The 14,650-nt window shown below is 41.6% G+C and overlaps 1 protein-coding gene across 2 annotated transcripts; it reads right to left on the reverse strand.

Annotated features, from left to right (window-relative positions):
• Positions 1-2,051: 2,051 nt before the first annotated feature.
• Positions 2,052-13,493, reverse strand: SAP30L (SAP30 like). 2 transcript variants are annotated; one of them, XM_083427121.1, is made up of 4 exons: positions 12,506-13,493; positions 10,437-10,559; positions 8,174-8,272; positions 2,052-6,853 (listed from the first exon to the last, which is right to left on the reverse strand). In XM_083427121.1, the coding sequence occupies exons 1-4, from the start codon at positions 12,689-12,691 to the stop codon at positions 6,728-6,730; spliced, it is 534 nt and encodes a 177-aa protein (XP_083283247.1). In that variant the 5' UTR covers positions 12,692-13,493; the 3' UTR covers positions 2,052-6,727. The 2 variants fall into 2 exon arrangements, with proteins under 2 accessions (XP_083283247.1, XP_083283248.1); XM_083427122.1 differs by having other exon boundaries at positions 8,252-8,272; positions 12,506-12,830.
• Positions 13,494-14,650: the final 1,157 nt, after the last annotated feature.

The raw sequence follows: 14,650 nt of genomic DNA on the forward strand, positions 1-14,650 counted from the left end.
CTAAGACAGCTTTATCCTGGAATATATTGTCTATGCACAAACACAATTATGCTATTTAATTTATGTTGGCATGCATCCTGCACTCCCTAAAAGCTGCTCAGGGCAGCACAAATAGGCAGCTCTTGTTCTACGCCATACCTTTACCCATAGAACCATATAGGCTGAACCATATAGCGACTTATCCATATTCACAAAGTGAGCTTCTTGGCTGGCTGGGCCTTTAACACTGATCTCCTCAGCCTTAGTCACAACACTCTATCCACTACACCATTTACTATTTGTCATTGAGGGAAGCCACCTTTTTTCCTTTGCACCACCAGACAACTGCTCTTCATCCTGTCCATGGTATTTGCTTGCACTTGAAATTGTAAGTCAGTTGGCAGACATCATGAGGTACATAATATAGAATAGAATAGAATAGAATAGAAATTTATTGTCATTGTCCGTATATACACAGTATACACAACAACGAAAATCAAACACCCACCCAAAGACCGGCTTCACATACACATTTGCACGTACCTCCAACACTCTCATCCCATTCAGACATAATCTATAAAACATACATAATCCAGAATATAACATGACCTATTAAAAGCATAACATGACCTAAACCCTATCTCATTCCTTCCTACTCCCTGCTTGCTATTTCTTACAACTGGCCCTGAGATCATTATTTAGTGCAATCAGAGCTCTTGGATAGAAACTATTCAGAAGGCGTGTGGTTCGTGTTTTCATTGTCCTATATCTTCTGCCCGAAGGCAACAGTTCAAAGAAGTTGTGAGCAGGATGGGTGGGATCTCTCAGGATATTGTGTGACTTCTTCAAAGTGCGAGACGTGAAGATCTCATCCAGGGTTGGTAGCTGGAGCCCTATAACATTCTGGGCGATTTTTGTTATTCTCAGTAAAGCTTTTTTATCCGTTTCAGAGCTGCTTCCGTACCACGATAATATACTATAGGTTAAGACACTCTCAATGGTACTGTGATAATAGGACAGGAGTAGGTGCTGAGATAGATTCAGTCCCCTGAGCATTCTCAGGAAATACAACCTCCCCTGCACCTTCCTCACAACCATGTTAATATTTGCAGTCCATGAGAGGTCCTCAGAGATATAAATGCCCAGGTATTTAAAACTACCAACCCTCTCCACCTCCTCGCCATTTATGTGCAATGGTAAAAATACACTTTTCTTTCTCCTAAAATCAACTATGAGTTCTTTGGGTTTTTTGGTGTTAAGCATAAGATTGTTTTCTTTACACCATTGAATTAACCCCTGTACTTCTTTCCTATAAGCAGTCTCATCGTTCTCACTAATGAGCCCCACCACTGTTGTATCATCCGCAAATTTGATGATTGTGTTGGACTTATACAGTGGGGTACAATCAGATGTGTACAGGGAATAGAGAAAGGGACTTAGCACACATCCCTGAGGAGCTCCTGTGCCTAATACTAGAGTAGAAGAATAGTAAGGTCCCATTCTCACTGTCTGCGGCCTGTCAGTCAGGAAATTCCTTACCCACAGACAGATCTTCTGATGTATACCCAAATTGATCATTTTAAGAAATAACCTGTCTGGCAAAATTGTATTGAAGGCAGAACTGTAGTCCACAAACAACAGCCTTGCATAGGTTCCCTGTCGTTCTAAATGACTCAGTACAGTGTGGACAACGGTGGAAATAGCATCATCAGTAGATCTATTTCTTCTGTATGCAAACTGGAACGGGTCTAGAGTGGATGGAAGACCAGCCTTAATGTGATCTAGCACCAATCTCTCGAAACATTTCATAACGACAGATGTTAGGGCTATTGGTCTATAGTCATTGAGAGATACCACCACTGACTGCTTCCAAGCTTTCAGTTTCCAAAATATGGAATACTGGTAAGCAACTGGGTATGACCAGGTCAAGTACAAAATGTCTGAAGTTGAGAAAAGGTTTTGTGCTTTTTCTTCCCGCATGGGTGATGCAAGTGTCTTCCTATGCCCATCATTTGAGGATTTCAGCAAACATAGTATTAACACCTATAAATGAGTACATTTACAAGGAAAACTGCAACCAGCAAAACTGATCATTTATTAAAAATGCACCTCAGGCATTGACATCTTTGTCCAACAGCACAGAGTTTTAACTTACAGTGGAAGGAAGGATACACTATACATCTTAGAGAAAAGAACTCTACAGTTTCACTGTAAGTCACAAGGTTGCTTTAAGAGTACACAGTTATTATTTCACAATGAAAGCTTGCCTAAAACATTTGGCATAAAGATCAGAACAAGACATTGAAGGCCCACCAGAATGAATGAAGGGGAAGGGATGTTGTTTTCCTCCAGTAAGCCTGTTATATGTCAAAGGGGTGTAAAACACAGATTAGCAGGTAAGTTGTCATGTTTTTCTAGTGTGTATCAGGACAAGAAGGGAGGGATGAAGGCAACGTAATAAAAGGCAAACTCCATAAGCTCATGTTTGAAAATTGTAAAAAAACCCAAAACTACACCTCAAAAACAACCAGCAGGAAAAAACTATTGCTAAGCATTTCATTGAAATTCTGAGTTTAAGGCATGAGCCCCTTCCCCTCCAGAAACATTTGAAATTCAACATCTAAGGTATTAATAAATGAGAATAGGTAAATTCTACAGAAGAGCAAGAATTATCCTGCACCACTATCACACTTTTAAGAAACAAACAAATCCAAGCACACCCTTAGATTCACAACTGAGCATGTGGGATATTACAAGTGAGGGAACACTGATGTTCTGCTTCATTATAGCAGGGCCCTTTAATCAATTGTTCCAGTACTGAGATATTTCTTTTAGGATAGCTGTCCTGAAGATTCATCAGTCCCTCATCTCAACACACAGGGCGAAGTGACACTAGTGCACTGAATACAACAGTCTGCCTTTTAAGTCTTAACAACTTTATCAAAATGCTTTTTTCTAATATGCCAAGGGGTTCCATCTTATTTACATTAGAATTTATCAACATGAGGTAAAGTGCAAGGCTCCCAAACCCACCCACCCCCACAAAAATTGCATTTGGCTAATATATAGTTATCACAAAATTTAAAATACTGTTTTAGTAAGTTCTCTCTCAAGACAAGTCACCAATTGCTGCATTTCTGGGATATATCTTGCTCATGGCTTTTCAAATCTGCTTTCGAAAATCTGAAAAAATATCCTAGCCATGAGCTACTTTGGCTTTGCTGACGTTTACACAGATACGTTTACTGATAAAATATTTCAGGTGGCAGGGGAAAAAAGGTTTGATTGAATTAGTCTATGAATCTAAGACTTAGGAGTTCTGCAAGAACAACTGCAGGACTTAACTTTTGAATCATATTTCATGATATGCCTTGCAAGACAAAATCTGAAATTTAGTGCAGGAGTTTGATATGCAACATTTATATTGCAGAAACACACTTGGACTTGCTTGATTTAGTTTCTGACTATTTAATCAACTGCACAATGTATTCATAAAAGTGTCATTCCAGTGCTATAATTGTCATTGCACATTCCCCATCACTTTGCTCTTTCCTTCATTCAATTCAAGGGATGAACAAAAATCCTTGCACTACTACAACTACAACAACTAATGCACCGAGGACCACCATATTTGATGGTTAACTTCGTTATAGAAGATGTGCCACATTAAGTTCTTTGGCTCTGATGCAAAGCCCATTAAAACAAAGATGGCCCTTCTGCTAGCTTTAAGTGGGTTCTTGAATGTTTGAAGGTTTCAAACAGATCTTCTTGCTTGGAGTTAAGTTTCATTCAGTATAGCTGTGGTCAGCAATATAATCTCCCATACCTAATCTTAAACGTGTGAACTGTCACACCCAAGCCACAGTTTGTAGCTGACTAGCTTAAACCCCATGTAAACCATATAGTTGACAAGAATCAAGATAAAATGCAACCCACCAGTTTGTATGAACGAACATGTCAATGTGACTAAGTTCTCACATATTCTATTAATTTTAGAATATCCTTCACATCCTTTGAAGCTCAAAAATGCTGATGAAGGTTTTATTAAAACCACAAGGAATTGGATAATTTCCTTAAATGGCACGCAGCATAATCTGCCATTACATTAAACAACTGCATTATGGCGGTTTTGGTGATTCTACAATAGATGTTCAAGAATCACAGGCTTCTCCCTGAATATAGATATTGCTGTGAGCTGGATTCCTTTCTAGCATGACAAACCATGAAAATGGCTTATTTTGTCTGCCATGACATTTGTTCAACCCTTGTTGGTCTAGCTGAAAATAAGGCATATAGAGATGTCTCTAAACTACAACAGGACTCAACAATTATGATATCAGCAATTGCTGATCTGCTTGTATAATGAATAACAATTACATTTTACACCAATTAATTTATTTGGGGAAATGATTTCCTTGATTTGATGTCCAAAGCCATGCCTAAAGGGGTAGCACCTGCATTTTTCCATAGTCATTTTGAAGCTGGCTGCTGAAACCCTGCAGTTATTTATTTACAAAAATTGAGACCTAACACTAAAAAATGTACATTTTTGGTCTAGAAGTGAGGCATACAGTGTGTGTCTCTTTGATGACCATGGCAAAATTCCTCTAACTGCAAACATGAATATTCTGAAGATAAACCAAAAACTATGTCCTCAAGCTTCTGCTTATAAAGATTAATTGTGTTCTGGTGGTCAGTTCAACTCACTTTTCCCAGTGAAAAGAGAAGTGGCACTTTGTGTATCTGTTGGAAGTACATGTTAAATTGACATACCCTTTGCTGAAGCTGCCTGAAAATAACCACATTTAATGGTGGTATCCAATTAATTGAGAGAATATGTATTCATAACGCATATCCATTGTTTCTTGAGCATCTATTTGCAACAGAAACAAACCATTGCAAATGAGTGTTGCATCTTTGAGACCAATTTTAGTTTTTTCATGCGCTTTGTCAGATTGAAAAGTATTTAAAAAGATAAGGCTGCATTGAACAACAAATAAATGTAAGGCTGAATTAAGCAGTATCTTTCCACACAGTTAATCACCATAGCATAACGTGAGTTTGGGGTAGGGGAGAGATCTACTATTAGGATGCCAAAATACTCTTGAATGCTTGCCTATCACCTTATCATCTGAGAAATTATCTTTGGAATAGATTTTCGGCATCTTGCACCGTACACTCACCTCTTACTTCAATACAAGACTGATGGATTTCAGAGGTGCTTAAATCTGTGCTTTTATAAAACAAATTCAAGGACTAGAGCAGCACAGGGCTGATATGATGCTCATAGTCTCCAAGTTGAACGTGGAAAAAAATTCGAAAACTACAAGAAACAGAGTGTTACAACTCTGACCTTCGGTAAAGTCTTACTTTAGACCAGGCAAGATGTAACTTACTAAGCAAAACACAGTTCACCATTCATGTTAAGCAGTCCATCAAGAGGTCAATAATCTGTATATGTTGTTGGCCAGGACATAAGACGTTAGGTACCTGCAAGCCAAAGGTAGCAGGCCACAAGTTGTTGACTTGTTTTAGACCATAGTGTTGCCTCCTCCACTGAAGAAAATGAGGAAGCTGTACACATGTGCAGTGCATAAGGAATTCTGGATTGGATAAAAGGTGAAGAGCAACATGAAATTTAAACAATGGTAACTTTGTCACTGCACATTTCAGGTGGCTGCATGTAGGAGAGAGAAGTGGATTGGCACTAATTCTCATTTCCAAAAATTAGAGTGAGCAGACATCATAACTGCTGACATCATAACTGATGTTTTGCATTGTGTGCATTCAAATGTCAAAGCATCAGATAGGCTAATGGATATCTGCCTAACCAAGATCAGATTAGGTCTATAACTGAATATTTGGTTACAGACCTGGGCTGCACTCCTACACTCATTTTTCTGGAAGTAGACCAGTGGAACTCTATGGGGCTTACTTCTGAGTAGATATATATAAAATTGTGCTGTTAATCTGGTGCTTTAAATATTGATCAATGGCCCACAGTAACTTAAATAAAGCCATTTTTAGTATGGTGAAAAAACAGAATTAAATTTGTGCACTGAACTTTGCAAGTGCATTGGATAGCATGTCTAAATTCTAATAGCTCTCAATTAAATGATGCTTTTTAAAAAAACAACAACACCTGAACATTTAATATTTTAACTTTTGTGAATTCACAAAATAGAAGTTCCAGTAGCAAATAAGCAGAGTTGGACAGTTTTAGTATTCTATCAAGACCATATACATACAAAAAGGCGAGGTTTAAAAACTTCTAGCACCCATACATATTTTGTCTCAAAGCAAGTAATCCTGTATTAAATACAAGTGGTGACCACACTTAAAAACAGGAACCCCAGACCAAGATTTTTGAATCAAAATTACAGTGTCATGCCTGACCTGGACCAAGTAAGTCCTAGAGCCCTATATGGATATGGTATGATCCAGTTAAAGAATGATGAACTCATATCACATGTTGATAATCAAGAGATTAATTTTAATCCTGTGGACAGGCATTATATTTGTCTTCTTGATTTTTCCTGTGATCTCCATCCCTTCAGTCAAGTATTAGGCTTTGAAAATTCTGGAATCATCACATATATTCATGTATTCTAATATTCTGGACCAAATGTTTTCTGTATAATTTTTAGTTTGCACTTTAATTTACAAAAATGTTAACTCTTTTGTATTCATAATGCACCCGATGCTTCTTCAAATTCACATATGATTGTGTCCAAAACCTGCCTGATCTTCATTCAAGTTTGCTACTTTCTGACTTCTGATCCAACCTACTCTTGTTACTCTTTACCATGTATATGAAGTATGCAAGTGTCTCTTTCTCATTCACTGGGATGTTCCTGAAGTGACGGCTGACAGTCTGAAAGGACAAGAAAATTAGAAAGATTTGTAATATGGAGCTAGCACATGGCCTGTAGCAGGGATGGAGAACATGCAATCATCTAGAAGTTGTTCAACTCCCATAAGCCAGGACAATAGTCAGGGATCATGGGGTTATAGTCCAACATCTGGACTTCATCTGGACCAGATGCTCCCTATCCCTTGGCTGTGGTTTAGTCACAGATGGCTCTCCAAGGTCTATTGCATGTTGAATGTGCTTGAAATTTCTTTTCATCTCAATATTTCATGGAACGCTAAGGAGAAACAACAGTTGATATTTCCTATGACATGCAAAGCAGAAAATGAACCTATAGTACACATAACAACACCTTGCAGAAGCTGCTGAGAAACAAAATGACCTACAGTATAAAACAGAGATTGCCCACTTGAACAATTATAGATGTCAGTTGATAAATCATACAAAACTTCAAGCCTGGTTGATAGCCTGGTGTTTGTGAAAAGAGGGTATTGGTTTGTACTTTGTATTTTGGGTTCTCATTTTGTATTTTGACGTTGTGAACTGCCCTGTGATCTTCAGATGAAGGGCGGTGTACAATTTTATTAATAATGAGAATGATAATAATGTTTGGTGTTGGTAAAAAAAGCATGGCCTGGAAGAAAAGCCTAACTTCCTTAAACGAACATGTGCTTTTGCCCACAGTTCCCTCAAGTTTCTTTTTAATGGACCTGTAATTTAGATACTGATCAACACTTTCAAGAACTGAATCAAATCCTCCATTTGTTAACTGTCAATGCTCCTGTGCCAGGCAAAAGACACAGACACAGGCAAAAGTAAATTAAGAACAAACCTCAACTTACCATCATTTTGTTAGTAAAACAAACCATAAACACTGGTTCATATATAACGGCAGACCAGCCTCTAGACTGTTCCCTTTGTTCAGGAAAGCAAGGAGCAGTGGGGGGGCATCACAGGGACTTGAACAATGTGCTGTGCACAGGCATGCTACTCTTTCATATTAAACCATAGTTTAATATGAAACATATGTAAACAAGAGAATGTTATTTGGTGGTGGTTTTCCCCCCTCAAAAAACTTGAACAATAAGAGAAGAAAATCAGCTTACTTTATTAGCTGAAGCATTCCAGGTCCTTTCACATTTTACCCTTTGAGAAGCATTAAGTATACAGTTGAAGGCAGTAGTGCCATACTGACAATGTGTAGCTACAATAAGTAGCTACAATTACAAGTCAGCATTACTATAATAAAAATAAATAGGTTTGGTTGTGGTGGGTAAGCACGGTTCATATAATGAAAGCACAGAAGCTTGCTAGCCAACTTACTTCTGCCAGCTGAGCTTTATTCAGGCCAGGTCTGGTTTGCAACTTGTAATGCCTTTTATAACGACGCAGTGTGTTTACCTGAAGTTGAAACAAGTCGACCTGCAAAAAAGATGGCATGACTGACAATTAAAAGGCATAGTCTTTTTAAAAATATGCATCTACTCTAAGAAGAAATCTGTAAGAAACACCACCTGTTTTAAGGCAAGGAATTCCTGTTCAAGATACACAAAACAGGTGTATCTAACTAACATATAAATAGTGGGACACCAACAGCTACATATAAATAGTGGGACACCAACAGCTCTGCAAGTACCTTACTTCCCTGTAGTTTCAACAGAATGGTCTCTCTGTTTTGTATGCGCTCTCTGAATTGTAGCCACCATATTGGTGAAGTGATGAGAATACACTATCCCAGTCATTTCTTTGGTGATACAGCAGGCTCACATTAGACTATTCTTATTTGCCCTCTTAAAAGATTAAGGCTTGGATCCAGAGTTCCTGTGAGATGGCAAGCCAGAGGTCAGTGGTAGAGCACATGCTTTGCACACAGACAATCATGCATTTCATCTCCAGTATCACCAGATTGTTCTGGGAGTGATTTCTGTCTGAACAGTGGCGTAGCGTGGGGGGTGCAGGGGGTCTATTCCACAAATGGAAGAAGCCCTTCAACTCACTGAGGGGAACTCTGGATGCAACCCTATATCCTTACTTAACTTTCATTCAAAGTTAATACAATGTGATGTTCAAACAATCCCTAGAACTTCTTTTATTGATATGCTGCTATGTAATGCCTTCTGTGCCAACTTTTAAATGCTTGTTGGAAACTTTTCTATTCCGTCAGGTTTATGCAGGCAATTAAGAGTGCACCCCCCAATATGGGCCACTGATTTTTTAAAATTCCTTTTGCTTTTAACTTGTTTTAAACTTTTTATTATTTATTGTTTGTTTTATGTTTTTTATATTGCTGTAAAATGCTGTGGTATATTTTTTTGATACAGTATAGAAATGTTTTTATAACTAACTAACTAAATAAAATATAGCCCATTGAAGAAGTTGCATTTTTAATTACTTGTGTTTCAATCATAATTTGAGAAGTACAAAAAGCATCATAACTTATGAAAGTCTATGTCACAAAGAGCAGGCTTTTCAAGCACTAAGTAAGAATCAGAAAGCATCTCTCTTATCCAGAGCTTTCCCTTCTGTAAACAAGTTTGTCACTTGCTTATTTATTATTTATTTAAGCCTTTTATACCCTACCTTATATCCTGCCCAAAAGGCTCTAAGAGTGACCTAAAAAAATCAGTACCAATATGGTCCTTACCCTTAGGCTCATAGTCTAAAAATGCATGACACACAAGGGAAAGGGAAAAGCAAGCTCAAGCACAAGTTATAGTCCTTACAATGCAGTTGCTGTTCTGTCTATGCTGATTAGCGCTGTCTAAAAGAGTAGCCACTTTTGACCCATGTCAGTTCTGGCTGTCTTGCCCTACCCCTCAGTTCCATTCTAGGAGCAGACCTGGTGACATTATCCAGTCCAGAACAACTCCTGACACACAGGTCTTTCCTGAGACAGCTGATCAGATGAGTTAGAATTACCACAGTAGGGGATATGATAGTAAAATGTGATGGACAGTTTCTTTATAGAGTAGTACAAAAGTACACTAAATTTTGCAGGAAAGCAGATTAGTTGTGTGTAGCCTACAAGAGCTCTGTTTTCTCCAAAAGCAACCTGTTTTTACAAATTAAATTTCCAAAAATTAATTTACCTAAATGATAAGAGGCTGTTGGAGGTGAAGACACAGACATTATAACCTTACTTATTTACTGTGTAACCTTCAGGCTGTAAATCAGAAGTGAGGACCCTCACATCTGGTGGTCAACTGAGGCCCTTCATGTATTTTGGGATTATTTCCAGACCACAACCCTTCCCACTCCATACTCTATCCCCAGGCTACATTGTGGCTCTGTCCCCTCATCAAATGCTTTTAACTGACTGGAATGTGTCCTTGAAGTGTGCCTTTTGCTTGCCTGGATGGAAGTTAGAGAGGTGTGGCTGCTGAAACCTTGGAATTACACTTGTTGCACCATCCCCTACTGCCTTGGCCCCACCCACCACTGGTATGTGACCTGCAGAAGGTTGTTCATGAGAAACTGCAACCCTCAGGCTGAAAACGGTCCCTCACGAGGTTGACCAAGATGAATGAAAATACAATCAGGGTCAAACAGAAATTGCAACAATCTCCAATTTAATTATGTTTCGTACCTCTGGAACATCAATCTCATGCTCTGGAGAGTCTCCCCCATCATCACTGGTCTTCCTCTTTCTTTTGTTTCGAACACTCTGAATGAAGTTCTTGTGGAAATCACATATATACAGGTGTCCTACCTAACAATTAAAAAATATATATATAATGCAGTGAAATAGTACAGTGGTCACAATATAGCAGAATGGAAGAAATTACATTTAATTAAGCTGCAAAATATCACTAGCACAGACTTGGACTTTTTTGGGGAGGGGGGGGGGATTTGTTTATCTATTAACCTGCAGGCTGCTGAGAGGCAGAATACCAGCAACCCACTTAAATATCATGGGGCCTACTCCACCCTTTCTCCGTCCCTGATATATTGAGGGGCAAAGGTAGTTCATTTAAAAATAAGTATTTGTGGTTTATGGTAGGCTGCTGCAGTAATGGACTGCTAACAGCAGTGGACTGCTAACAGCAGTCCACACCAAGGAAACAGTTCTCCACATTCCCACCCACATGCCTTCCCATTGCCAGAAAGGGAAGCAGTTCCTCCAATAAGGACTTGCAGAGGTAAATAGGCTGAAGTCTGGGAAACTGAAGTTGTGGCTTAGAACTTGGAGCTGCACATGGAGCAGAAGAATTCATTCCTCCAACAGAAATTTCTCCCTTCTATAGTTTCAGAATGGGACTTGGCATTCCAGAACCCCAAAAGATGAGCTGAGAAATTATTTGAAAGTATTTATTGAGCATTAGTTCCTAGCTTGGGACACTGCATAATTGTCTACAAATCAGCTTGCAAAAGAAAAAGATCCAAGTGTGTTGGAAGTTGGTAAGTTACATAACAGTATAGTGAGGGTTTATTATGATTTGAAATATAAAGGTAAATTTATACCAGACTTACTTCTGTATAACTTACTTATTTTTTAGTCTGACAGCACATCAGTTACCTATTTGGCCTATAGCTGCTCCATGCATGTACAGAGCAGGGACAAAGAGGCAGTAATTTCATTAACCACAGTTTGAGATTTGAGAACTATTTCATTGTCTCCAGAGCATTACAGCTATCATTCTAGTGAGTAGGCATCTGATAACATCCATGAAAGCTTACACTACAGTTCCACAGGACTCTTGTGTGTTTGCTGTACCATATTAAAGTTTTTTGTTACTTCAGGGTTGGAGATTTAACAGGTTTTTAAAACCAGCCCTTTCAAGGTAACAGCCTGAAATCTGTAGAGGCCAGAGAAACCAGTCAATTACAAATACTGTACATACAACAGCTCCCAGCAGTAATGCCACACAGTGTCAATAACAAACAGTAATGCTGTATAGCCTTTGACAAAGAAGTGGATGTTTTATTGGTTCTTCAAACTGCCACTGATAAATGTCCTCTATATACCAGTGCTATATATTTACATAGCATTATAGACACCTCCACCCTTGCTCTTAAAAGCTCAGAACTGGTTATAGCTTCTTACCTCGACCAGACATGATGCTGTCTTCCCTAATCTGCAATGTGTTGTGAACTTTGTGTAATTAATATCACTCTATCATGAGATTAAAGTGTATTTCCACTCTGAATTAAGTCGGTTAATTGTTGTTCCCATTTCTATTATTATATTTGTATGCATGATCTCGCTCTCTCTCTTTTACTCAGCATAACTTTATAAAGCTAGACTGGACAAAAATATAGTATGCAGTTAGAGACCACATAAGCTGTTGTAGACTCTCTTCCTATAACAAAAAAGAAGGAAAATCTCAATCTACATGGGTTTCCACGCTTGAAACATAAGACATAAGTACTGTAGGGGCAACATGCTCTCATTTCAACTATTTTTAAAAAACCAGTTATAGTTATTGTAAGTTACAGTGAATGCAGTTTGTGTACTGCTAAAGCACTGCTCATCTCCAACAATGGGCGGCCTGAAAACTGCAACCAAAAGCCTCCACAAACCTTTCGAAGCTTTTGCTGCAGCAGCTAGCTATTAGATCAACACCAACAACATCTGAGATTATTCTCAGGAAAGGGCAAACACAGAGAAATGCAGCACATCGAGGCAATCCCACCCCTCACCCCAGCACAACTCACACTTTTGTCAGTATCCAGCTTCAGCTTTTTCTGGGAGATGCTCTTCTGGATCCTCTTGCTGAAGGAGGCATTGCCAGCCGGGCGGACGCAGCGGTCCCCGTCGTCGATAAGGCAGCAACTCTGTCCGTAGAAAGGGGTGGTGGGAGGCCCATCCCGACTGTCTTCCTCAGTGCTGAAACCATTCATCGCAGCCTCCCCCCAGCCCCGCGGAGAGAAAGCGAAGGCAGGCGGGCAGCGACCCTCCCCGCCTCTGGGCTACTTCGCCCGGGTTTTGCGAAGCCCCCCCCCCCCCCGCCTCCTCCTGGCCTATCCGACCCTGGGCTTATCCACCTGCCTTAAAGGGACATTGCAAAGCAGGCTGTCAGCAGGACACTTCCTCCCCGCGCCCCTTTTACAGCCTTTCTCAGCTCCCCACAAGGAAACCTCCACCTCTTCCTCTCCCCCCCCCCCCCACGTCGAGTGTGTCACACCGCGAGGGACCCACAGAAACCGTCTGCGGGGCAGCCGCCCCTCTCCCCGCTCTTTTACGAAACTCACTCTCTTTCCATCCTCGGACCACAAACGCCCTTTCCGACCACACCGCACCCCCCCCAAACCCCCTTCGTTCTCCCCGGGACTCTGCCCCGCCGCCCCTGAGGGGGACACTCGCCTCCGCCCTGCCGCCCCCCCCCTCCACCGGCCTCTTCCTCACGGCCTCTCAGAGAGCAACTCCTGACAGGCGACCCCCTCCCTCCCTTGGCAACAACAGAAGCGGGCGCCGCTCAAGCTCCCTTCACTCGGAGACCCCCCCCCCCCGCTATCGGCAGCCTCGTGAGGTGGAGGTGGCCGTTGCTGCCTGCCCTCCGCCGCCCGAGCAGGGAGAGCCGGACCTCCCCCGCCTTCCCGAGGGAGCCAGCGACTGACGGCTCTCTGCTCTCTTCGCCTTCTCTTTACTCTCTCTCTCACACACAAAAACCTGCCCGCTCCGCCTCCTCCACCTTAGCCGGAAGTCCCGTCTCCGAGCAGCCGTTGGTTGCTCGAGTGCGGAAGGCCGGGAACTGTGCCGCCGCACGCACGGCCTATTGGCCGGAGCGGCTGTCCGTCTGCGGCGATAGGCTGTTTCCTGAGATGGGGGCGGTTGCTAGGAGAGTGTTTGAAGTCCGCACATAGAATGAAAGCGGAGGGGAGGGGAGAGAGGGAGGCTGGCAGGGCGGAGGGAGGAAGTTTCGGATGCAGCTCCGAAGCCTGTTTTACATGCAGAGCGGGGGGGGGGGGAAACAACTTACATCAGAGTAAACACGCTTAAGGTTGCGCTGCTTAAGAAACCCGAAAAAGGAGCGCCTTGCAACAATTTAAAAAGCGGGTGGATTGCATTGGGTGGATTTAATATTGTACATAAATACACTTGGTTGAATGGGACCCTGAGAGCCATCTAGTCCAGGCATAGGCAAACTCCGGCCCTCCAGATGTTTGGGACTACAATTCCCATCACCCGTGACAACTGGCCCTGCTAGCTAGGGATGATGGGAATTGTAGTCCCAAACATCTGGAGGGCCGGAGATTGCCTATGTTTGATCAAGTCCAACCCTGGGCAGCGCAGGAGTCTGCGTTAAACCTGTCTCTGTCTTTCACAGGCACCACAGCAATCTTTGTCAATACTAAAACAAGCCACGGACTATTCCTATCCCCTCTTCTGGGTGCTCGGATCTGCCGCAGCTGGCGAGAAAGGCAAGTGGGAAAAGGAACAGAGTTGAGGCGGCGCGAGTGGGGTGGATCCGAGAGACCCTGGTAAAGAAAGGAAGACGACTAGGGTAGGTAGGTGGATGGGAAGGGCGAAATTGGGAAAAGGGGAAGGTCATGGGCGTAGCCAGGGTGGTGGCAGCTGCCCTCCTAAATCAAGTTAAATAAATAAAAATACTTAGCTCACTGTAACTGACCAATTGCGGCGCAGATAAGTCGGTTCTGCTCCCCACAATAAATCCTGGCTACGTCCATGGCGAGGGTGTTAAAAGAACTGGCGGGGGCAAAAATTCTGGAGAATTTGGAGGAGACAAAACTCCGAGCCCCATGGGGGCCCCAGGACAGGAAGAAGCAGGTTAGGGTCCGGGAAAGCAGGGAGCCCGAGGTCGCAGGCACGCTTGGAGCTGGAATCAGGAACAAGCAAAC

Source organism: Podarcis tiliguerta (genome assembly GCF_965153285.1).
Source record: "Podarcis tiliguerta genome assembly, chromosome: 2".
Taxonomy (NCBI): Eukaryota; Metazoa; Chordata; class Lepidosauria; order Squamata; family Lacertidae; genus Podarcis; species Podarcis tiliguerta.